The sequence below is a fragment of the Catharus ustulatus genome, chromosome 7 (assembly GCF_009819885.2).
Source record: "Catharus ustulatus isolate bCatUst1 chromosome 7, bCatUst1.pri.v2, whole genome shotgun sequence".
NCBI classification, from domain to species: domain Eukaryota; kingdom Metazoa; phylum Chordata; class Aves; order Passeriformes; family Turdidae; genus Catharus; species Catharus ustulatus.
Genome location: NC_046227.1, coordinates 29236390 through 29258966, shown reverse-complemented (window position 1 = coordinate 29258966; position 22577 = coordinate 29236390). Strand labels below are relative to the sequence as shown.

Below are 22577 nucleotides of genomic sequence, written 5' to 3'. Positions count from 1 at the left end.
TGTCATGGGCAGCATCTATAAGAGCTCATGGTTCTGCCCAGTGGTGCTGCATATCTGCAGCTGCTGATGCTTAACAAGAAGGGTCTCATTCTTGAAATATGTTGCTTGTTGCTGTAGGACACATCGACTGTCTGTCTGGGTTGGGGTGATAATTATGAATAACATAAACATACAATTATGACTATAATGGTACTGATTCCTTGGTTTGGAATGCTTGGTTTGGTTCCTGTCTGCTCTGAGATGATAAAATCAGATGCCTCCTTTTCAATCCTTTTGCAGCTGTTGGCAGCAGCCATCACTCCCTGAGCAGCTCGAGTGCTGAGAAGAGGCTGTCCAGCCCCATCACCGATCCCATCACCGATCCCATCACCGATCCCATCACCGATCCCATGCATGGCTCATCCACGCCTGTGGGTACTGAGGAGGGGATGCTGCACTCAGTGACAGATGGCACATTGGCCACTGGCATGGAGAGCTCCTCTTTCCATGCTGCAGCTTCCAGCTCTCCAGGGCTGTCAGAACCAGCAGTGGTGGAGCAGGGCAGGACAGCCAATGCCTCCTCCAGCAGCGGGGCTTTCACGGGCTTTGCGACGGAGACGGTCTCCGTCCGTTCTGCCAAGATACCCTCTTCCTCTTCTTTCCAAAACGATCTCACAAGTGAGTTGTGTCTCCTGGTGTGTATCTGGAGGGAATTCACATTGACCTGTTTTCAGTATGTTGTACATAAAGTCCTTGTTCATTGTTACATTCAATATCACCTGTGGGTTCACTCAGGGGGATGTTTCCATCAGAGGACTGAAAACCAGACCCCACACAGATGGGAAACTATACCAGAAATGGAGTCATAAATTCTCCTGTTTTGATGGCTGCATTACTTTTTTTTTGCATCCTAATTGATTTCTTTTGGGTCATGCTTTCAGAAGTGTTTAGTGATGACCTAAGTCAGCTGTAGAATTAAAAGAAATTTTCAACACCATTTTTAATTTTTTTGAAGTTGGCTAAACTTAGCTGTACATCCTGAAATTTGTACTATAAGACTGATTGCACTTTTTATGCTAAATAATCTGAACTTTTTGCAGGCTGATGTGTTGCTTATTTGGATTTTCCTGGCTTCAAAGTTTTGTATCACTGGGTTCACGATAAGTTGCAAATTAACATAATGTAATAATTTCATCCTGCATGAAATTCACTGGCATGAAGTTCACTGTGTCTAAAAAAAAAATTAACTGAACAAGATTGATATTTTGTAGATGGGAATGGAGGATAAGAGTTTTGTAAATTAAGAGTGATAAATATACCAGTTGGATTTTCCTGCTTAACTTGCTACAAAAATCATGGAATGTTAAGAGTTTGATCACTTTAGGAAAGCAATATGTGAAGAACAGTGATTTAGAAACCTACACATTTCATGGGAGTTTTGTGTCTGTCAGGGTTCACCATTTTAGAATCAATTAAGGAGTGCATAAGACTCTTAATCCCATAGCCATACTTGAATGATAATTAAAATTTTTAGAAAATCATGGACAGGTTCACAGAAAAGAATATGTTATTTAGCAAGGAGTTTTAATATGACATCAAAATGCTTTCATATCACTTTTATTCTAATATTTGTTGTCCTTTTACCCCAGACTTTTCAGGGAGCCATCAGCCAGTCAGTAGCATCGATGCTGAGAAAAGGACCTCCGTTTCTCACACAGATGGCACATACATTTCAACCACATATACCAGAGGAGGAGAAAGGACACTCCTGTCTATCTCCAACAGCAGCACCTCTGCTGACTCCTCAGAAAGCTCCACCTTTTTTTCTGAAATTTCCAGCCCTTTTGATGCCTCACAATCATCTGTGGCTCATGACAGGCAGACCAATGCATCGAACAGCAGCAGTTTTGTGGAACCATCTACGCAGCCATTGCTGGTGCACCCATCCAAACTGTCGACATCTGCTTCTACAGGCATAGAAAATACAACTCTATCCAACACTGACTCTGGGTTGTTGAACACTGACAGATCATCTCTGTCTTCATCAGAGTTTCCAGCCTCTTCCTCACAGTCATCACTGCAGCACTCGCTGTCATCAACACCACCCCCAACTCGTCTGTTTACACTGTCAGAATCACCTGAGCCACGCTCGTTCTCTGTGATGACATCTTCACCTCCTCTGTCGTCTTCCTTGCCCACCTCCTCCTTGCCCTCCCCATCTTACTCATTAGCATCATTACTGTCTGTGTTTTCATCACCCTCATCCATCTCACAGTCCAGCAAGAGTGACCAAGCAAGCACCACTGTGGCTACGAGTGTGGTCAGGCAGGTGCCCTCCACAGTTACCACAGCCAGGAGCTCACCCAGAGAGACCAACAAGCCCAATGTCACACACCAGCCCCAAAAGAGCACCACCTTCACACCCACCAGGTCACCTCTCCCTACGGCGCCCATGGAGCTGCTTGGTGGACGCGTGGTGTCCGTGTCTGCTCCTGTGACAGTAACGGAGGCTGCCTCACCTGGAGATGCCACCACCCAAGGGCACAGCTTTGGGAAGGCAACACCACTGCTCACCACAGCCAGCGTTTCTCCACAGACTGGGCCAACAGATGCACCCCTCAGTCCCTCCCCAAGTACAACAAATCACAGCAGCATTGTCCCCGCAGTGGCGGTGACCACGGTGAAACCTCCTGTGCCGACAACGCCGGCCGGCCGCCAACCCACCCCAGGTGAGGCCAGCACCACAAAGGACCACAGGACCCAGACACCCACTGCCACTAAGCACAGTCACACCACTGGTGAAAGCACAGAAGCCATGAACCTCACCACTGCAAAGCCTGGTAAAGTCACCGAGGAAAACATCCCTGCCACAAGTCCTACTGAAGCACCTCCAACCACCAAGAGCACTGTGAGCACCACAACTACTTTGGCTGCTACCAAACCAACCACTGTTCCTCCCACGAGCAGCACGGCCGGGCTGAGGACGTCACCTCCAGCAGCAGGTGATGTGTACAGTGGCTCTCACCTGTGCTGGGGGCAGGAACAAGTGGGGCAGGAACACCTGGGTCCCACTTTAGGAGTTTTCAAAGAGTTGTGTGTGCGTGTATGTATGACAAGTCTGTTGTCAGCAGGATTTGAGGGAATAGCTCATCTCTGTGTTGGTTTTTGTAAGCTAAGGGTTTAGCAATCAAAATGAATGGCTGAAATAAGGGTGAGCTCTTTGGTGAACATTTCTCATAGAAAGATTAAGCTGAAATTTGACAGTTTCTAGCAAATAAAACTGATTTGCCTTACAGGTAAGCATAGGATACACTTTATATTTGTTGACAGGTTAACAATAACAATCAATAATGATTGATACCTGTCTTATTAATGAGAAAGTACACTTAGTATTTGTGTTGAAACTGCTTCTCATATTACAACCTATGGTTGTTTTCTCCCCATCTCACTAAATATTATTCTTCTACTTAGGGGTCTGATGGTTCTTCTCGTAGGCTATGTAGTCTTGCTGAGTCTGCTGTTACAGTAATTTATTACCACTGCCAGTTGCCTTATCTTCTCAAGTAAATACATTTGCTAAAGTCTTATATCAAAGGAAATTGACTTTGTGTTTGAAGTTCAGAGCCCAGCCATCACGTTGCTGTAGGATATTGTGTGTGCTAAAGACATTGATCTCAGTGAAATATTGGCAATAATATACGTTCCATCCAGTAATTAAATATTTAAAGGTTACTTCTCGGGCTGTTTGGTTTTAATTATAGGTACAGCTTCATACAAAAAAATCACTTCACTGGAATGATTTTTTTTTTAATTGAAAAATTAAGATAATGCATCCTGTTTAGCAACTGATTCACACTTTTGCCAAATTATTCTTTCCTTTGAAAACTGAGATTTGCCATTTACCAGAATGCAAAAGATCTCTCTGCTGTCTTGGACATGGTGCATTGTACATGGGGAATCACTGCCCAGAGAGAAGCTGCCCTGGTCTCTGCTGTACGAAGCACAAACTGAAGGATGGCAAAGTGAAAGCCATGGTTTTAAATCACACCCATTCATGTCTGGCTGCTTAGATTAGAGTCACTAAATCTGCTTCTCACTGATGCTGAAGCAACTGTGCCAGGCAATCCCAGCCATGAGATTGCATCAGGTGGAGTGTCCCAGAGCAGAGGTTGGTTCGGGGCTGCCAGGTCTGTGGGGTGCCGTGGGTTATTGCAGTGCCACCAGAAATGCTCACGTGGGTTTGTGCTTCATGCTTTACCCACAGAGCCTGTCCTTCCCGCCTCTGCTGCAGCACCCAGCAGCAGCCACAGGAGAGGTACAAGTGGTGTGTAAGATGTCTTGCTGCTCTGGTAGAGCCTTGTCACTGCCGAGTCCACAGCCCTGCCTATGGTCTACCCTCGTGGGTGTGTGCGATGTGTGTTTGTGCTCATGTGAGTCATAGATGCAGCAAAAGGAGCTTTTTTGACCAGGACATATTTTTTCCTTTATTTCAAGAGGAAATATTGGATATATTCTTCAGAATTTGCAGTTTGAGTTGTGTAATCTATGAAGTATCTTGGATTATAATCCTTCATCCCCTGAGACATCGTATTATCACAGTGGTGTCTGCTCCCCAGGCTCCTGCTCACTGCAGGAAGGGCACTGGGTGGTGGCACAGGCAGGAATCACTGCTGGGACCATCCCCAGGCTGGCATGGAGGAGCTCTGAAAAAGGAGATGATTGCAGCCAGGGCTGCCTCCACCATTCCTGGGTAATCTCCAGATTGGATGAGTGCTCAAGCACTACCTTTGGAGCAGAGAAGCAGGGCTTGGATGAAAAGGGCAGGACTTTGGTAAGCAGCCCATGCTCACATGTCTGACTCCGGCTATTGAGGTTCCTTCTTTGGTCTTCTCATGCATAAACTGTTGGGTTGTTTGTCTTTGGAAAGAACCTTGAGATCTTCTGATGAGAAGTGCTGCAGATCAATTGGAAGTTCATATTAACATGGATCCATGCTAGACCCCAAGGGCTTTTGAATGAATATTCAAGTGGTTTATATTTATTCTTTCAACTCCAGTAGAATAATTAGGAACACCATAAATAGTAAGTGCAGATGATGAAATGAAGCATCTGATAATGCTCAAGGAGTCACAGATGGGGAGCTAAGTTCATCTCTTTTAGCCCAGCAGTTGATTTTTATGATTCTGTAAGTATAATCTGATTTGTTTGGTTTTTTTTTACTTTTATAGAGGTGGACAAATGTCTTTCCAATCCTTGTCCTGCACTGGCCACCTGCAACAACACCCATGGCTCCTATATCTGTCAGTGTCCTCTTGGATATGAGCTGGAAAAAGGGAAGTGCAACTTAGGTAAGAAAACAGAAGTGAAAAACCAGGGATGGAAATAATTATCTTTAATCTTCTAAAATAAATTGACTTAGGCTCAAACTAGTTCAGGAGCCTAATGTTCCTCTCAACCACCATTATATCAGAGGTTTTTGTTGTTTGTACAAGTGTGGTGTCTAATGCCTGTTGTGCTGGGCTGCCTGGGGAGCAGGCAGAGATACCTGAGTGCTTCTTAAAAACAGCAATGGACTGGTGGGCTCAGGTTTGTAGTAAGGACAGATGTGCCCCTCTGTTCCTGATGTGTTTCAAAACTCCCAAAAAGCATTCAGCAGCTTATCAGCCCTGCAGCCTCCTGTGAAGGCACTTGGCTTGGAGAAGTGAGTGGGGCCTTTGTGTAACCTGGCTTTAGTGGGATCAGCCATGTGTGGAAAGTTAAGCAGCCGTGAAAGTCTTTGTGAGATCAAGGTCTTGTTTCATACCTTTAGCATTTTTGAGAAGCACATTTATTAGCTGGAACTCAGGTTCTGACCTCTTCCTTTCTGTTAGACAACTCTCAGTCTCAAGGGCTTACAATATTCCATTGTAAAGGGGAATTTGTTTTCATAGATTTTCTTCTGACTCCTAATGAATGAGGATTAGAAGCATGGAAATTTTGCTAAGGAGACATGGGTGAGGTGTCCCTGAAGAGTGTTTTGAAACATTTCTTCAAGCTGGAATATGTCAGCTTCTAATTTAAAGATTTGTTTTGGTTATGCCTTGAACTGAGGTATGGGCAGATTATATAAACACTGTGAAGGTGATTCTCATAATAATTTTTGTCTGGAGTTGTTACATTAGAGATGTCTGATACACAATTTGTGGTGAAGATAGGTTCAGTGGGTGGAAAAAAATGGGAAAGAACTGGACACTTTTTAATGTTATCTGCAACTGTGTTTGTTTTTCTGGTGGAACATAAAGTTGGAGTTCTGAGTTCTCATTTCCACTGAGTATCTCATGACACTTAATACAAGATTTAGGGGTATTATCTCTGTAAGTCTGGACAACTCAGATTATTGCATTCTGCTGCTGTGAATCAAATATGAATCTAAGCACAGAAAAATGCATCTTTTGGACCTCTTTTCAAATGTCGTTGCTCATTCTCTCCAGCAGTCTGAAAAATGAAAATGTCCTTTCTACAGTGCTTTATTTTGACTTGTTGATTTGATTTCCTTCCATTGCAGGGAGGAGTAAGAGATTTGACATAATTTGACCTCAAGTTATCATAAATAGCTTTGGCACCTGACACTGTCTTCTTATTAAGTTTACTCATCTCTCTCTGAGTTCAGGGATCTATTTAAGTTAGTCTGTGCTTCTGCATGAAATGTATGAACACTGAAGTGAAATGCTGTCTGTTCAGCAGCACTGAGCTCTGGAATTTGACTGGGACTGTGAGAACACTGCAGAAACCCTTGGGAAAAAACCCAAGGCTGTGACTCTGCTTTACTGGGGCAGTGACTCTGAGATCTGAGTTTTCTGCATGCCTTGTAAAGGGATTTTCCATGCAAACAGCCTCTCATGTAAGGCAGATGAGAGCACATCTACACCTGGTACAGAGATGTGTTCCAATTAACTTGTCTTATTTTACTTTTTAGTGAGAATATTTATTGGCCAGGTTCCCCTGAAACTTAATATCACCCATGGGAAGTACACAGAGCTCTTCCACATTGAGAGGGAGATCCTGGAGATGGTGAGTGTCTTTGCTGGGACTTTGGGAATGCTGATGGGACAAGTCCCCTTCACTCCTCTTATAATTGACACATTTCCCAGCCATTCACTTGTAGTCACATGGCTCTTGGTCAGTTGAGAGTCAGTGCTGGACAGGCTGTGCCATCAATAACTCCAAAAAGACCCATGGGCTGGGGGAGGTACATCTCTGTGCAGTCCTCATCCAGATCAGTGCATGCACAAGTTCCTCCTGTTAGTGGTTCCTGGGCTGGGCACACTTCATTCCAGCTCTTTGGAGCAGGTGGTTTGGAGATGCTGCCAAAGGAAGGGGGTGCTGGGTGGAGTCACTGGGATACTGCCTGCACAGCTTGTGCTGGGGAGTCAATACAAACAACTGCACAGATCCAGGGTCAGGGAAGATCTGCACTCTCCAAGGCTGCTGCTTTGAGGTTGGCCTTGCATGGGGCTCTGTCCCTGCTGACAACTGGCTCATCCCTGACTTTGTGCTTATTACACAGGCAGATGCTCATGTCAGAATCCCTGGGGCTTTGTTCTTGTCCAAGATTGGGCAATGTGATTTTGTCGACCCCTTACTGGGCAACAATGCAGTGCATCTCACTTATAGAGCAGATGAACCTCTGAGGTGCTCAGAGCCCCCTTGGTCTCAGCAGGCATCTCTGGGAAACACAGGGGATAGTGTCAGTGACCCAGGAGGACTGTCCCATGCTACATCTCATGGGGCTGCCTCCTTCCATCATCCCCTGGGGCACTAACAGCTGCTCTCTCCCTCCTTGCAGCTCAATGCATCGCTGTCAGGCTTGCCAGGATACCACCACTCCACAGTTAAGGCAAGCAGGTAAGGCTAAGGCTACCAGGGGAAGAATGAGAAACTTGAGTGTTTGGAATCTTCAGCTTGAGATCCAGACTTTCCATTTTGAGTCAGTGTTGGGCTTGATACAATCCAGCCTGGCAGTGGTACAGGCCATGAGGAATGCCTGAGCAGTTTGCCAGGCTCACCTGGTACTCTCCTCCTGACCTGAGTGGCTTGGGATGGGCTGCCCAGGTGGGGTTTATGGCTGGTTCCAAAGTGAGCTGCCAGCATCCCTTCCAGCTCCATGCTCTCCTCTCTGTGTATTGGTCACTCCTGGTTTTAAGGCCTTTCAGTGTGCATGTAGTGCTGTGTCTGTGATAAGCATGTCTTGTGTTAATAGCAGTCCTATGTAGAAGGTGCTAGTGATGACATCAGACTGACCTGTGATACTCAGGGCTGTTTTGTTTTGTTTTTTGTTAGGGAGGCAAATTTTGTGCACGTTTCAGTGCAATCCACGTTCTCTTTAGCATCCAACGTGACTTTCTTCGATGTTATCAGCAGTGTGAAAAGCTATATTCGAGCTTGCAAATCCCCCACTGAAGCCTGCCAATTCATCTCCAGCCTGAAATCACTCCACAGAGGTAAATAGCATCTGGAAGGACTATGGCAGGAGGGGAAAGGGATGTTTTATTTGGCTCCTTTTATAAAAGGGGAAGAACATTTTGTCATTTGGAAAAATCCCTCTGAATCTTTTTATCTTACTTAAATGGAGTCATCTTAAGAACCTCCCAGCACAAAAGGGATCCAGATACCAAGCCTTATCTTTGCCACATGTGTGAGAAATCTGCCTCTCTGTGAAAATATTGTGCAGCACAGGATTAGAGACATTGTAGGGCAGCCTTTCATCTCTGGGATGTGACACTGGGCCCAGCCAGATCAAAAAACCCTAAATCTTAATTTCCCACGCACGGCCGGGAGCCAGGGAAATGGTGTGAAAGCCAAGAGACAGAACCCTGGCAGTGAACTCAGAGCTGCTGCAGGCTGCATGGTGAGCTCTGTTGCAGGTTGTAAAATGGTTCACAATTAAGACCTTTTGATTTCTGTACTGAATGCTCTATCTGCCCAAGGGAAATATGGATACAACACAGAAAGATGTGGGGAAGGACACCAGCATTGTGTGTGACCTTGTCTAGGTGAATCCCAATGCTGTGCCCTGGCATCTCCCAGTTCTCACTTCCTGAGAGACTGATAGAGCAGATTTATCTGTGAGAGGAGATTTATCTGTGAGAGGGCACCTCAGGATTCCTGAAAGGGTTTCCTGCAAGGAAACTGCTGCACGTGGTGTTTTGTGACTTTTGGGTTCAAGGCTTTAAGGTCTGGCCTCGAGGAGGATGAAGGGTGGCAAAACTTAGCCTGGATTTAGTGGGAAACACCTGGTATCATTTTGGCAAAGTAAAAATGAAGATGAGAAATTTAGTGTGCTCTTTTATTGCAATGTGATGTATTTTAAAGCTATACTCTGCCCATGGATTGCTTTAAATTTTTTGGATAAATCTGCTCAGATTATTCTTACCTATTACCTCTGATACAGAGCTTCTGTAAAGTCAACTTCTAACTTGAAATAGGCAGAATAAGAAAAAAATTATATTCTTGTGCAAGTACCTAAAAGAAAATATGTCAGTTAAAAGAAAAATTGATCTAGCAAGGAAAGGTTTATAAAAGGAGTGTGCCAAATGCGTGACATATTTTCCATAAAATCCTATTTCTCATGAATATTTATTAATTCCATTTAGTCTGACCTCCCAGTAAAAACTGTAAATTTAATGTCACAATTTCCATCATTTATCCACAGTTTTGCTGAATGCTCATTGTAACAGTCTGACTTTCTAAATTAAAACACTGCTTCAAAGTAATGTAAATGAAAGTATGCAATTTTTTTTTGAAAAATGAAAAAATCCAGTGCTTAATACTGAAATGGAAAAGAATTAGTTTGGTCTAAGCAAAACGTTTTGCTTGATATAAACTTAAAAATTGATTTGTTGAACTGTGTCAGGGGATGAATGTGTTTGAGCTTGAGCCAAAACAGATTTCTCTTTTTCATTTCCCCTTCTGCTTCTGAGCTGAAACATTTATTATTGACCCCCTCTATTAGCCTGTACAAATGAGGGTAGATACACAAGAAATGGTGACATAGGGTAATGCTGACTCCCTCCTAATGGAATAAATATTATTTAAAAAGACAAAAATAAAAAAATAGAGATTGATAGGATGCCCAGGTAAAGCAAATGAGCATGATGGTGGGTTCAGAGAGAACCATGCTGATTTTGGCCACCTCTTCCCAACAGCTGGCAGCTTGTGCAGACAGAAGGACCCTGAATGTGACAAGGAAACTTCAGAATGCACCGACTTTGATGGAGTTGCACTCTGCCAGTGCAAAAGTGGATACTTCAAATACAACAAAATGGACCACTCCTGCAGAGGTATTGCTCTTTATGTGATGCATTTTTCCTGAATTTTTCTCTAAGTTTTTGTTCCACTGTTAATTAGTGTATGCCTGTAGTGCTGTGCATGCAAAACCCTCAATATTATGAATAAATATTAGCAACTCAAGTTTCTTTTATTTAGTTAGGGGGCTTTTCAGCAGACACTGAAGACACAGTCTCTCTCTAGGAATAATATTATCTCTTTCTGGAGCATGCTGTGAATCACAGTGATTGAGGAGAGGGAGAAAAGGGCCTGGCTGCTTTGGGCTCCAGTTCAGTGGCACAGAGCAGAGATGACGTGTGACTCTGCCTGTTTTGATTTTGTCTGAACTCTCAGTGAACTTAGAGGAAGTGCTTTAAACTCAAAAGCTTATATTAATACATCATCAGTATTTAAAAATTTGTATCTGAAAATGTTTATGAATTTTATTTTTCAGCTGGGTTCCAAATAGAAATTTTAAGCTTAAAGATTGCATTATTTTGTAGCTACTCCAAAGATCAACAAATCTGGTTTTGCTGCATTTTAAACACAGTGTTTCCATGCCAGTGTTCAAAATGACTTCTGGAGGATCAGGATGTCCATTCCCTAGTTTGTGGTTGCTGTAAGGCTTCATAAGAAATGCAGTTTTCTGATGACATATCAATGACAATTGCAGTAGTGGTAACATATTGCTTCTGGCACCGCCTGCTGGGTTGCTCTTGAAATAGGCAGAGATGTTTTGTTGGTGTCAAATCTGAGAGTGAAAAGAATGTTCCTGGAAATAACTCATGTGCTAGAGACTGGGAGGGACAGCTCAGAGATGGGCATCTCTGCATGCCAGGCCATGGCCCTGCCTCTCCTTCCCTCTGTGGCTCCTTTGTGACAAAACCTTTCCCTTTGTATTTTCCCTCCTTCCCCTCATCTTGTATATTGGAAGAGGTATTTCTTTTGGGAAATATTGATCATCTCCATGAACCCTAGAGAGTCAGGGAGGGGCTTCTGTGATGAGTGAGGAGCTGAGCTGAAACTTGGGAGGCTTTTCCCCAACTCTTGTTCCATCATGGACAGTGGGGACCCAGGGAATGTTACTCCATTTGTCTCGTTCATGTCTCTTGCCAAGCAGTGAAGATAAATACCTGAAAGGCTGTGAGGCACTTGGATGTGATGGTTGCAGAGGGCTAAGAGATCTAAGACATTGTACATGTGATTACTCCGTACTTACTGAAGTTGTTTGCTGTGGAAAATATAAAACCTTATCTGTAAACAGTGAGGCCAATTCCACCTTCATCTCACTGCTGTCAGTAGGAAACATCTTACTGATCAACCTGAGAATGTCTGAGGGACAGGGCTGATGCTGGATTTAGGCTGTAGTGCAGGGCCATGAGGGCAGCTCTGACTGCATGGTGCCACCCTCTGAAAAGGTTGGTGCCACTCTCTGACAAGATGCCAGATTTTTGTTATCACTTGAACCCATCTGGGCAAGCCAGGTGGTTGGGATTTTTAAAGGCTTTTCCAAAAGCTAATCTATGGCCCCCTTTTGATATTTAGGGCTATTTTGCTTATAAATATAGCATACAATATACCAGCCTCTTTGAAAATCTCTGCCCTTTAGTGCCTAAACAGGAACTGAGGTCTCGTGAGCATCCGACCCTCATTGTGGGTTGTGGAAAGGTGGTGTAGTAGCTCCAATTATAGTATTTGCAAAGAGGGAAATGGCTATTGTGCTGCCCTGTCCGGTCTCCCCCGTGGGAAGGCTGGGAGAATTGGCTGCCCTGACCCACAGGATTTGTTCTGTCCTCCTTGTAGCATCTGTCCTCAGGGACATGCTTGGGAAAGCATGCCATGGGCCAGAGAAGGGCTGGGTCTCTGAGCCACAGCAGTTCCAAAGTGTTGGCCAGGGCACCTCTCGCTGTGCTGCTCAGTGTCTCTGGGTCACTGCTGGCTGTCAACCTTCTCAGTATCTTCAGGGCTATTTCAGTAACAGAGCAGTAAACCCAAAGTGCCAGCTTTCCAAGGGCATGCTATTTTTACTAGTACGGAGTGTTTCTGGAGTGAAACAAGGAGCAGCAAAGCCAGTTTCCAAAGAGACCCCTGAGTGTCTTTTGGGAAGGCAAAGGAATCCTAGGTAGAAGAGGACAGCTTGATAGCTTTGCTTGGCCCCTGACACTGAGGCCTTTCCTCCGTTCCCTGCTTGTATTTGGAATCTTGCCAAGTGAGTGTGACAGTGAGAACTCTCCTGGGAATATGTTCAAAGGAGCAGGAAAGATGCCAAAAGAGAAAGCAAAGTGGCAGGAAAAGAACAGGGAGGAGAGGAAAATACATAAACACCAAGTTGTTAAGTAAGACAGAGAAATGCATATTCAGGATCTTGCTTTTCCTCTTTTCTGCTCCTATATCCTCCTGACCTGAGAGCTCTGTGCCAGCGAGGTCCCAGGGCTGCTGCTCCCCATGGCACAGCTCCAGCTTTGAAGCTGCTTGAGGTGTGTGTGCCTCACACCTTACTGGGCTAAGGATGAGCTTGGGGTGGGCTCCAGCCCCTGTCTGCCTGCTCCTGCTCCTTCCCAGCATGCAGGTGGTGGGCTGGGATACAGGGGCTGCTCTGAGGTGATGCCTCCCTCCCTTCCACTGCACGTTTTGTTACTGTGGTTGACTTTGGTAGAATGTTCACTCCATAACCTTTCCAGTCTGCTTTTGTTAGCAAGTGAAAGGAGCAACCCTTCCAGTTTCCTTTTGCTAATGCCCCAATGAGATGAATGAGCCAGGCAAGGATCCTTTGGGATTTACTATCTTTGCCCTGGCTGTTTGTTGACTGAGGCTCTTAACTCTTTCACAGTTACCTCTGGTCTTTTCCTTTACTTCAAAACAATCATCTTGGAGAGAAATGTATCTAGTACTAAATGCATCACAGTGTGATACAGCAGGGGGGCTGTATAATGAGCTTCACCTTCCCCATCCCCAGCTAGGGAAAAATAAATGGAATGAGGGAGGTGGTGAAGGAGTGGTGGGGCTATATAGGGCAAAGAAAGGTGTGCAAGACCAGGTATGGACCTCAGCTCCCCCCACAAAATTTCCCATCTTCTGCCTACTGGCAGTTGCTACAGCCACAGAAGCGATGTGAGTGCAGCAGTCTCCCATGTCCACACATCCTGAGGATGTGAGGTAGGCAGAAGATGGGAAATTTTGTTATCCCTGGGCTAGCAACATCTCTTTCTGAGAACTAGAAATCAAAAGGGTCAAAGTGAATCTGTGAGTGTTCAGAGAAAAGCTGCAGTAATTGGGGAGACTCAAAGATCTCAGTGGCCTTGGCTTTATTAAAGATAAAGGAATGATTTGGTGGTGAGGAGAAATCTGATCATATAACCTTTTCCAATCTAATAAGTAAACATCTAAAGTCTGGAATTTGACACTGGGGTAATTCAGACCAGAAAGAAGGTGAATGTTTTTAATGGCTGAGGAAAATTAACTTTGTGAGCTTCTGACCCAGTGCTGTGGTTGATTGTCTATCACTGAAAATATTAAAATCAGTCTTGGGTGTTTCTCTGAAATGTAGCTCCAGCCCAACTATTTAATTTGAAGCTGGAATTAAATTCAGAGAAATTCTGTGACAATTTTAAGGCAACAGTGTTTGAAAACGGGGAGGAAATCCATGAGCTGCAAATTTGAAAGGTCAGAAAAGAGGGTGACATGAGAAAAAAAAATTAGCATCCCACTTTGGGTTACATTGTGTTTGCATAATGTCTTGTTGCAGTACTAACATTTAAAAGTAATTAATAATGTGCAACAATGCTAAAGCAGCATAGTTTAATGGCCTTTCAAAATGAAAACTGGGGGCACTTGCAGATTTTTTCCATTGCTATTTTGTGTGAAGCAGTACAAGTGTGCAGTGATTTTTCATTTGGGCAAGAAGCAGCTCTGCTGGGAATTATAGTGCTAGAAGATCTCCCTGTGCCAGACTCCAAACTGGCTCTGCTTGAAAGCCCTGAAATGGTTCCATCAAAGCCAGGGGAGGTGAATTTAGGTGCACGATGCTCTCCCCAGAGCAGAGGACACCCAGCAGCCCATCAAGGGGCATCCATCGCATGCCAGGGGCGGTCCCTGGGTGCTGGAGGTGAGGCTGCCCTGGGGAGCAGTGCTGGGAAATCCCTCCCGGCTCCACTGCGCGGTGCTCACGCCCTTCTCTCTGCTTTCAGCCTGTGAAGATGGATTTAAGCTGGAAAACGAGACCTGTGTGAGGTATGGTGACTGTTCTGCCCTCCTCCTACCCCACCATCCTTGCTCTGGTGACCTGTTGGCACAACTGAGCTGCTGAAACTCCTTGTTGTTCTCTGTTCCCAGCTGCCCTTTTGGCTTGGGTGGATTCAACTGTGGAAACCGTGAGTACCACATTTCATTTATTTTATTTTCTACAGTGACAGAAATAGGAGATTTGAAACAAGTAATTGCAAGTGACTGTGTCTAAAATGCAGTAGGCACACACCACTTTTTTCAGTGCTTTTTGTTTCTTCATTTTCTGTTGAAAATCATTTTGTGGACCTTCTTTGATAACGCTGATTTAATGTCATCTCCTAAGGCAAGATCTCCTTTCCCTATATAGTTTGTCAGGATACCACATATAGTGGGCACTCTTGAAGCAAGATAGTTGAAGGTGAATCCATTTGAGTTACTCTGATCTATCAGTGAAGGAAATCAGTTCCTTAGAGAAAAAAGAGCTTGTTTCTATCTCACTTGAAAACTTAAGCTGTATTGCTTAGGGGGAGGGTGGAAGGTGGGGAACAAACAGCTAATCCCTTTGCATGGGGGCTGTGGATATGTTACACGGGGTTTAAAGCCACACTGCTGTTTCTCAGCCTGTGTCTCTGTCTGCAGCCTATCAGCTCATCACGGTGGTGATTGCAGCGGCAGGAGGGGGACTGCTGCTCATCATGGGCATAGCACTGATCGTCACCTGCTGCCGGTAGGTACCACTGATGCCTAGAGGAGCTGGAACAGAGGCTAGACAGAGCCAGGGCAATAAAGTGGATACTTATTGAGAGGCCCCCAAAGGTCACACCCTGGCAGTATGGGTCATGGCCCTGCCCCAGCGGCCACAAGATGGAAGCAAAAGAGAGCTTGGTCATGAGATCTCACATTTTTATAGGTTTTAGTCCACTTGCATGCAGAAATCAACTGTCCAATTAATAGCCTCAAATCATGAAATTTCATCCTCCTTGCTTGCTTGCTTGCCCTCCCTCCTCTTTTTATGCTTAGGGCTTGAAGTTTGAAGAAATTTTCCTCGAGTTCCCAGCTGGAATAGGACTGTTTAGTCTTCACCACCCTGTGAAAAGATCCCAGTAATCCTTAATATTAAAGTAAAAGCTGCACACCCAAGCAGAACAGAAAAACTTAAAACTTAAGGCATCACCCTGCCAGGCCTGACTCAGCCAGGGTACCCTCCCTGTGGATGGCACCACACTCAGAGCTCCACCTGTGAACTCTTAAGGACCAAAACATAGGACAGCTAAGGACCAAAACATAGGTGAAAACATAAGCTAAGCAAGTGGGTTAATCAGAGATGCTGAAGTATCACACTGTGCTTTCATTTGGAGAATTTTTAATTATTTTTTTTCCCCCAGCAGCCAGGCTAAACTATGGACTGGGTGTCTGTTAAAGTTACACCTGGAAATCAATGTCCTGTAGGGATGGAGAGGCAGGGAAGTCCTTCCCACACAGAGCTGTAAGACTCCAAAAGTGCAAGCTAAGTAGAAAGAAGCAGTTTAGGAACAGCAGAGGTTACTTGCCATTGCTCAAGTGGTGTTTGAGTGTATTTAAGGCTATTTTCATTTCCCTTTATGGACAAGTCCTGCATGTGCTCTCACTCTGTGTGCCTCTCCTTCTCACACACACAAACACCTCATTCCCATGCCAGCAGGTGGCTTTGGACAAGATGTGCTTGCCTAGGAAAATCTGTTTTGTGATGTGTGTAATGTGAAAGGGGATGCCTTGCAGTAACACCCTCTCCCCACCATTCCAAATCTAGGATTTCAAAGCTCGCTGATGAAGTTGGCAATTGGATTTGTCAGTAATACAGATGTGGCAGTGGTTTGGTTGTGCCCTGTTACCCCATATTTTGAGCCAGGGGGATGCCAGCAATCCCCAGCCAGGAGATGAGGAGGCCCATAGTGCAGATCTCCGCAGGGATGGACTGATGAGTCCTGGCCTTGGGCAGCTTGTGACTTCCTGAAGGATACTCTGCTTTAAACTGGAAGTGTCACCTGAGTCCACTCATACACCATTATAGTCCTGGAGGGACATTTGGTGTCACTCAGGCCAGATCCTTGCTGGTCTTCCCTCTAAGGAATTCACATAGTGCCTACAAAGTGCTATAGTTAACACCTTCTATATGTTTTTCTTCTTCAATTTCCATGATTTTTTTGTTGACTTAGATGAACACACATGTTTTTAAGAGACAAGGGGCAGAGCTGGAACAAGCTGGAACAGGAGGGGTTCAAACTGAATGTAGGGAAAAATTCTTTTACCAAGGGAAGAGTAAGACAGTGGAACAGGTTGCTCAGAGAGGTTGCCATGTAACTTTGGAGATTTAAAATCCCACCAGATAATGCCCTGAGTTACATGACCTGATTTCATATCTGACTTGTCTTCAGAGCAGATTATTGGCCCAGAGCCCTTCTGAGGTGATCTTTGTTCCCAGACAAGATTCACAACATCAAGTAATGATCTCTCCTGAGATCATATCAGAAAGTGTATACAAGATAGCAGGATAAGTTGTAAGTTTTCACTTTCCCTCATTCTTTTATAAACAGGAAGAATAAAAATGACATAAGTAAACTGATTTTCAAGAGTGGGGATTTCCAGATGTCACCTTATGCTGAATACCCGAAGAATCCCCGGGCACAGGAGTGGGGCAGAGAGACCATCGAGATGCAGGAGAATGGAAGCACCAAGAACCTGTTGCAGATGACAGATGTGTATTATTCGGTATCTATCCATAGCTTAACTTTTAACCCTTTGTGCCTCATACAGGAAAGAGATATTCCTTTATTTTTGGCGGTGCAGATCCCTTTCCTTTAAGATAAAAGGGCTAAGCAAATGTCTTCCATAGACAGCAAGGCACCAGGAGTCCTATGGGCTCTAGGTATTACCTGGGGTGAATATCACAAAGAGATGTCATTAGGAAGAATGCTTAGGAAGTGTCCAGGGTTGTTTTGGTAAAAATGCCCAAATAATCCCAATCCTAGAGTAGAGAAGGGCAGTTAAAAGTTTTGGATAAGCTGTTCAGGTTCCTTGTTAGCAGCTTTCTCCTGTCCACCCTCACTGATGAAGTGGAAGGGTGAAACTTCTGGGGAACTTTGCCCCAAAACAGGAAGATGCTGGTCAGTGAGGACCCCCCTTTTCCACCATTCCTTCCTTCACCAGGGTCCATAAGGTGCATGCCTTCATCTCAGAGGGAATAAGGAGTAATAGGCTGTGTAGGGCACAGAAAGACACAAGCACAAGATGTTATGTCATGGTTGGTACCATCTGCTGATGGCTGCATCCAGAGCTGTGGTGCTGCTGTATCATCAGTCACTCATTTTCAGCAACATGTACTTAAGGTGTGTGTGGGTTTCTCATGAGAGTAAAGCTCACAGGATTTCACCCAAACCACACATTCTGGTCTCCTTGCTTTCCAGAGCAGAGAACAGAGAGCATTACTATTTTCCTGGCTTATATTTTAAGTTTTGCAGTAAGCAAATTTATTGCATTGCACAGCATGGAGTCAAATAATCCTCCTTCATGCTTGCACTAAGAATGAGATATTTGAAAATGAATTTCCTAAATTTTTTTAGAAGACTTCCATTGTTCTGGGAACTAGAAAGGGAAACTTTTTAGCAAGCAGTAGGTGATGAGGGCTTTGCATGGATCTGCTCTGTAACAGATTAAACCAAGAGGCTTCATGTTGTTCACTGGGGATTGTAGAGTCTTGATCTTAGACATCAGTATTCCTCACCAAATGTCCCCAGGAGATTTATTTAGCTACAAGAAGGGAAGAGAAAGGAAGGTCAGATCATTTTGTATTGGACAAATAATTCAAGGGCCTGTGTTGGGAGAGGAGGTAGCTATGGTAAATGGGGAGAGAAGTGCCCAGGTAATACTCAAATCAGGAGACTAACTTTGATTTTCTAGAATTGTCTCCTTTAAGGATGGCTCTGGGATGTCGACCTTTTAATGAGAGTTGTTTCAATACCTGAGCTCAGCAGTATTTTTTTTTTAAATTAAAAATTAACTGTGTACTTAGGCTGCACTTGGCAGAGTCAGGTAAACTTCAAGTCTGCTCATTAGCCAGATGTCGAAATTAGATTTCATCATAATAATGCCTTCAGGCAATATAGCAAAAATTGTTCATGATTATAGAGATCATTAGAGATCACATTGTTCCCTCTAGCTACTGAACCAACAGCAAAGAAATGTGGTAAGGCTGTGCCTGAAGGAGGATTTGCGTGTGAGAATAAGACCCTTTTTATTTAATGTTTTTTGCTAATACAGCCAACTGGACTGAGAAATCCTGAACTGGAAAGAAATGGACTTTATCCTCCCTACACTGGTTTGCCTGGATCTCGACACTCATGCATCTACCCTGGACAATACAATCCATCCTTCATTAGTGACGAAACCAGAAGAAGAGACTATTTTTAACAGACAGTGGAGAGGGAGTGGAAGATTGACACAGTTGTGTGGCCCTTAATCCTCAGCTCCAATCTGTCTCCTGGGTAGTTCAGGCCACAGCAATCTTACTCTTCCCATTTAATAGGAAGGACTTTGAACTTCATGCTGAGCATTGCTGCCCTGAGGGACGGTCACAGTTGCTGAGCATCAGAGAGGAGGAGGAGGAAGAGGAGGGAATGGCTCAAGAAGCACATCACTAAAAGACCCAGAGGGAAGCTAACACATGTACCCCTTATTCATTCTTCGCTCTTCGCGCTACATGGGCAAGCATGGATGAGTACAGGCAGATGAGCTGTGCCCAGCACTCTGCATTGAATACCACTAGGGAGTGTCCTGTTTACAGATCTCATTCACTGTTGACTCTGCTTGTCTTCCTAGCCAGCCTTCATGCAAAGATTCACTGTGCAGCTGCTTTTGGTCAGGCAAGTTTGTCCACTCCTTCTTAGACCACTGCCTTGCTGTTGGCTTCATGCATGACAGGGAAGCTGGCTTGTCTTCTGGCCCTCACCTTCTTACTGGTAAAAGTTCTCCAGATTTCTGCTTGCTAAAGCCCAGAGTCTGGCAATGTTGGCTGAATTCATGGGTTGATTGTTTCCAAGGGGTGCAGGAAAGTTAGTCACACCACTGCAATTTTAATGGAAAAAAGCACAGTTGTTCCTCTGTGCTGCTTTGAAAAACTCCTGTATATAGGGAATGTTGTTATTTTGTCAACCAATGCTGTTCAGAGGTGATGCCACTACACGCCATCATGGTGCTTCCATATGGGATCCTTTGGGGCTCTGTTTCCCTGCAAGGATTTAAATGCCTGTAGACACAGCAATACAATATTAAATAATTACTCACAAGGAAGAAGATGAGCTGTTAATTCAGAATGCTTTTTATGAAGAATTTGTGAAGGAATAATAATGCTGTAACCTTGGCTGGGCAGAGGAATCTGAATTCTGGGCACTGAAGATGGGATATGTTTTCAAACCTCCACAGTCCACCTTGAATTTGTAGGAATTGTGGAGGCTTTTAGTGCATTGGAAAAGAGGGCTTACTGCAGCCAGTTGCATTTAAGGAAGAGAAAAACATGATGTTTGCAATCCTAGCATAGCAAAGATCACTTATGTTGAAGTGTTTTTCTTTCTTCCATCCTAGTTTCGAGTGATTCAGACCAGGCAAGTTTCCTCACCCAGGTGTGTTCGTTCACATTAGCAGAAGCTGAAGAATGTAAGTTATTGCATTTCTCACCAAAGATCAGTTTGAAACACATGGACTATATTCTGACCTAAAGTAAGTGCTGAAAGAGCTCTTATTAATCACAGAACTCTGGAATGGGTTGGGTTGGAAGGGATCTTACAGATCATTTTTTTCCCAACTCCTCTGCCATAAGCAGGGACATCTTCCACTAGACCAGGCTGCTCAAAGCCACATCCAAGCTGGCTTTGAACACTTGCAGGGATTGGGTAACTTCTCTGGATAACCTGTTTCAGTGCCTCACCACTCTCATACTGAAGAATTTATTTCTTGTAACTAATCTAAATCTACCTTCTTTGCTTTAAAATAATTTCTCCTTATCCTATCTCTACATGCCCTTGTGAAAAGTCCCTCTCCAGCTTTCTTGTAGGCCTCCTTTAGTGACTGGAAGGTGCTCTAAGGTCTCCTTGGAGCCTACTCTTTTCCAGACTGAGCAGCCCCAACTTTCTCAGACTGTCTTTGCAGGAGAGATGCTCCAGCCTTCTGACCATCATTGTGGCCTCCTATGACCTAATTTCTTCTTATGGGACCACTGAACACAGACAGCCCTGCAGGTGGGGTCTCAGGAGAGCAGAGTGGAGGGAGAGAATCCCCTCCCCACACTGGTTCTGTGCCCTGCAGGTGGGGTCTCAGGAGAGCAGAGTGGAGGGAGAGAATCCCCTCCCCACACTGGTTCTGTGCTGCCCAGGACACAATTGGCTTTCTGGCCTGTGAGAGCACATTGCTGGGTCATGTTGAGCTTCTCATCAACCAACACCCCAAGTCCTCAGGGCTAGTTTCTATTCCCCAGTTTAAATTTGTGCTTGGGATTGCCCCGACACATATGCGGGAAATATAATTAAACATAATGAGTTATATTTACCATTTATCTTTACTGCACTGTTAATGTGCGTCATCCAAACCCTGTTTAGATATCAGGTCCAGATGCAGTTTCTCCTCTTGAATGTGGCTGTGCTTTTAATTCAAGGTGGCTGCTTGTATGAGGATAACAAATAGCACAGTTCCTTAGTCACCCATCATATCTGTAGTGTGTACATAAGCTGATATTCCCTTCTCCCTCACCATGCTTTAAAAGACACAAGTGCCTACAAGCAAGTTCATTAGGTAGCTCAGCTCACTGAAGCACTGAGGATCACAGGGTGCATCCTCCAAAGTGCCTAACCCCAGTTCAGATGCTAATGTGCTGTGTGGCTGCTCAGTGGAGCAAACCTGGCGTGATGAGCTCTCCATCAGAGAGCAGGTACTTGCATCCTGCAGATGGTGTGAGTTCCCAGATCCATTCCAGCACTTTAAAGGCAGTTGTGTTCCCTACCAAAGGTCAGTAACCGATGCCCAGGGAGAAGTCAGATAGCAACAGGCAATTATTAGCTTTTATGCTAGAGGTTTCTGGTCCCTGTTCACAGTTGTTTCTGTTTCCTCGAAACTTCAAGATAGGGAAAGTGCCCCGAATGTGCTTTAGAAGGCACATTTCAATGCACAGCCATAGCACACAAACACAGTGTCTGTTTTACACCTCAGCTCTTGTCTTCTGTGTAGAAGCAGCAGTGTGAGCTTGCAGAAAACCAGAACTTTATGGATGCCTGGGCTAGTATCCTTTGCACTTACATGAGCTTTTGGTGACAGTGCATGCAACTTGGTGCCTGTCTGATCCACAATCAGCCTTGCAGCTAATAGTACACAGCTGATCTCAGCTGTAGGGGGAAAAGAGTGGATGCTTATGGGAAGTACAGATGCCTAAGGAACTGTATTTAAGGAAAGCTCTACTTGCACTGTCTGAAATATTACAGGTAAATAACAGGTAAAGCACAAGAATTAGCTGTTCCCTGCCACACTGATCAGAGTTTTAATCCAGGACAGAAAGGACTGCCTTTCCCTTGGTATGAAGCAGAGTTATGTCTTTATTACAAAAGGAAAGAGAAAGATGAAATTCATGCTAAATGTAAATCCAAAGCCATAGACAAGCGCTGGACTTAGTCCCTGTTTAGTGAAGCAGCTTGTGATAAGGAGTGTCCCAGCAATGATGAGAATCCCATAATTTAACCATGTGGCAGCCTTTCCTCAGATGGGGAAGAATTTAGGCCCATGCTTATAGGAAAATATGTTTAACTGCTTGGTTAGTTCAAAGACTAGGAGATGAACTTCTGTGTGTCAAGCACAAAGGATAAAATATGACACACCAACTCAAAATTGCAGATCAGTCCTTCTGCACAGAGAGTATAAGAACAACTCCTGGTCTGTATCTTCCAGCTCCTTGCAAATTGCAAGGGATTTGAGTGGAATTAAGATAGGACTATTTCTAATGAGAGCATAGAAGTTCACAAGTAATTAATTTTAGTATCTTAATGGTCTTCAAA

At 44.4% G+C, this 22577-nt stretch overlaps 1 protein-coding gene across 4 annotated transcripts in view; it reads left to right on the top strand.

The window, feature by feature from the left end:
- Positions 1 to 20525, top strand: part of HEG1 (heart development protein with EGF like domains 1) — a 46019-nt gene extending 25494 nt beyond the window's left edge. For 3 of the 4 annotated variants that reach the window (XM_033064359.2, XM_033064357.2, XM_033064356.2), the window contains 12 exons: positions 280 to 657; positions 1629 to 2981; positions 5208 to 5327; positions 6935 to 7029; positions 7805 to 7863; positions 8299 to 8459; positions 10164 to 10298; positions 14472 to 14514; positions 14617 to 14654; positions 15148 to 15235; positions 17082 to 17256; positions 18805 to 20525. In XM_033064359.2, coding sequence (XP_032920250.1) covers positions 280 to 657; positions 1629 to 2981; positions 5208 to 5327; positions 6935 to 7029; positions 7805 to 7863; positions 8299 to 8459; positions 10164 to 10298; positions 14472 to 14514; positions 14617 to 14654; positions 15148 to 15235; positions 17082 to 17256; positions 18805 to 18954 — 2795 coding nt within the window. In that variant the 3' untranslated portion in view covers positions 18955 to 20525. The remainder of the gene's footprint in view (positions 1 to 279; positions 658 to 1628; positions 2982 to 5207; positions 5328 to 6934; positions 7030 to 7804; positions 7864 to 8298; positions 8460 to 10163; positions 10299 to 14471; positions 14515 to 14616; positions 14655 to 15147; positions 15236 to 17081; positions 17257 to 18804) is intronic. The other variant, XM_033064358.2, reaches the window with a different exon arrangement.
- The last annotated feature ends 2052 nt before the right edge of the window (positions 20526 to 22577 follow it).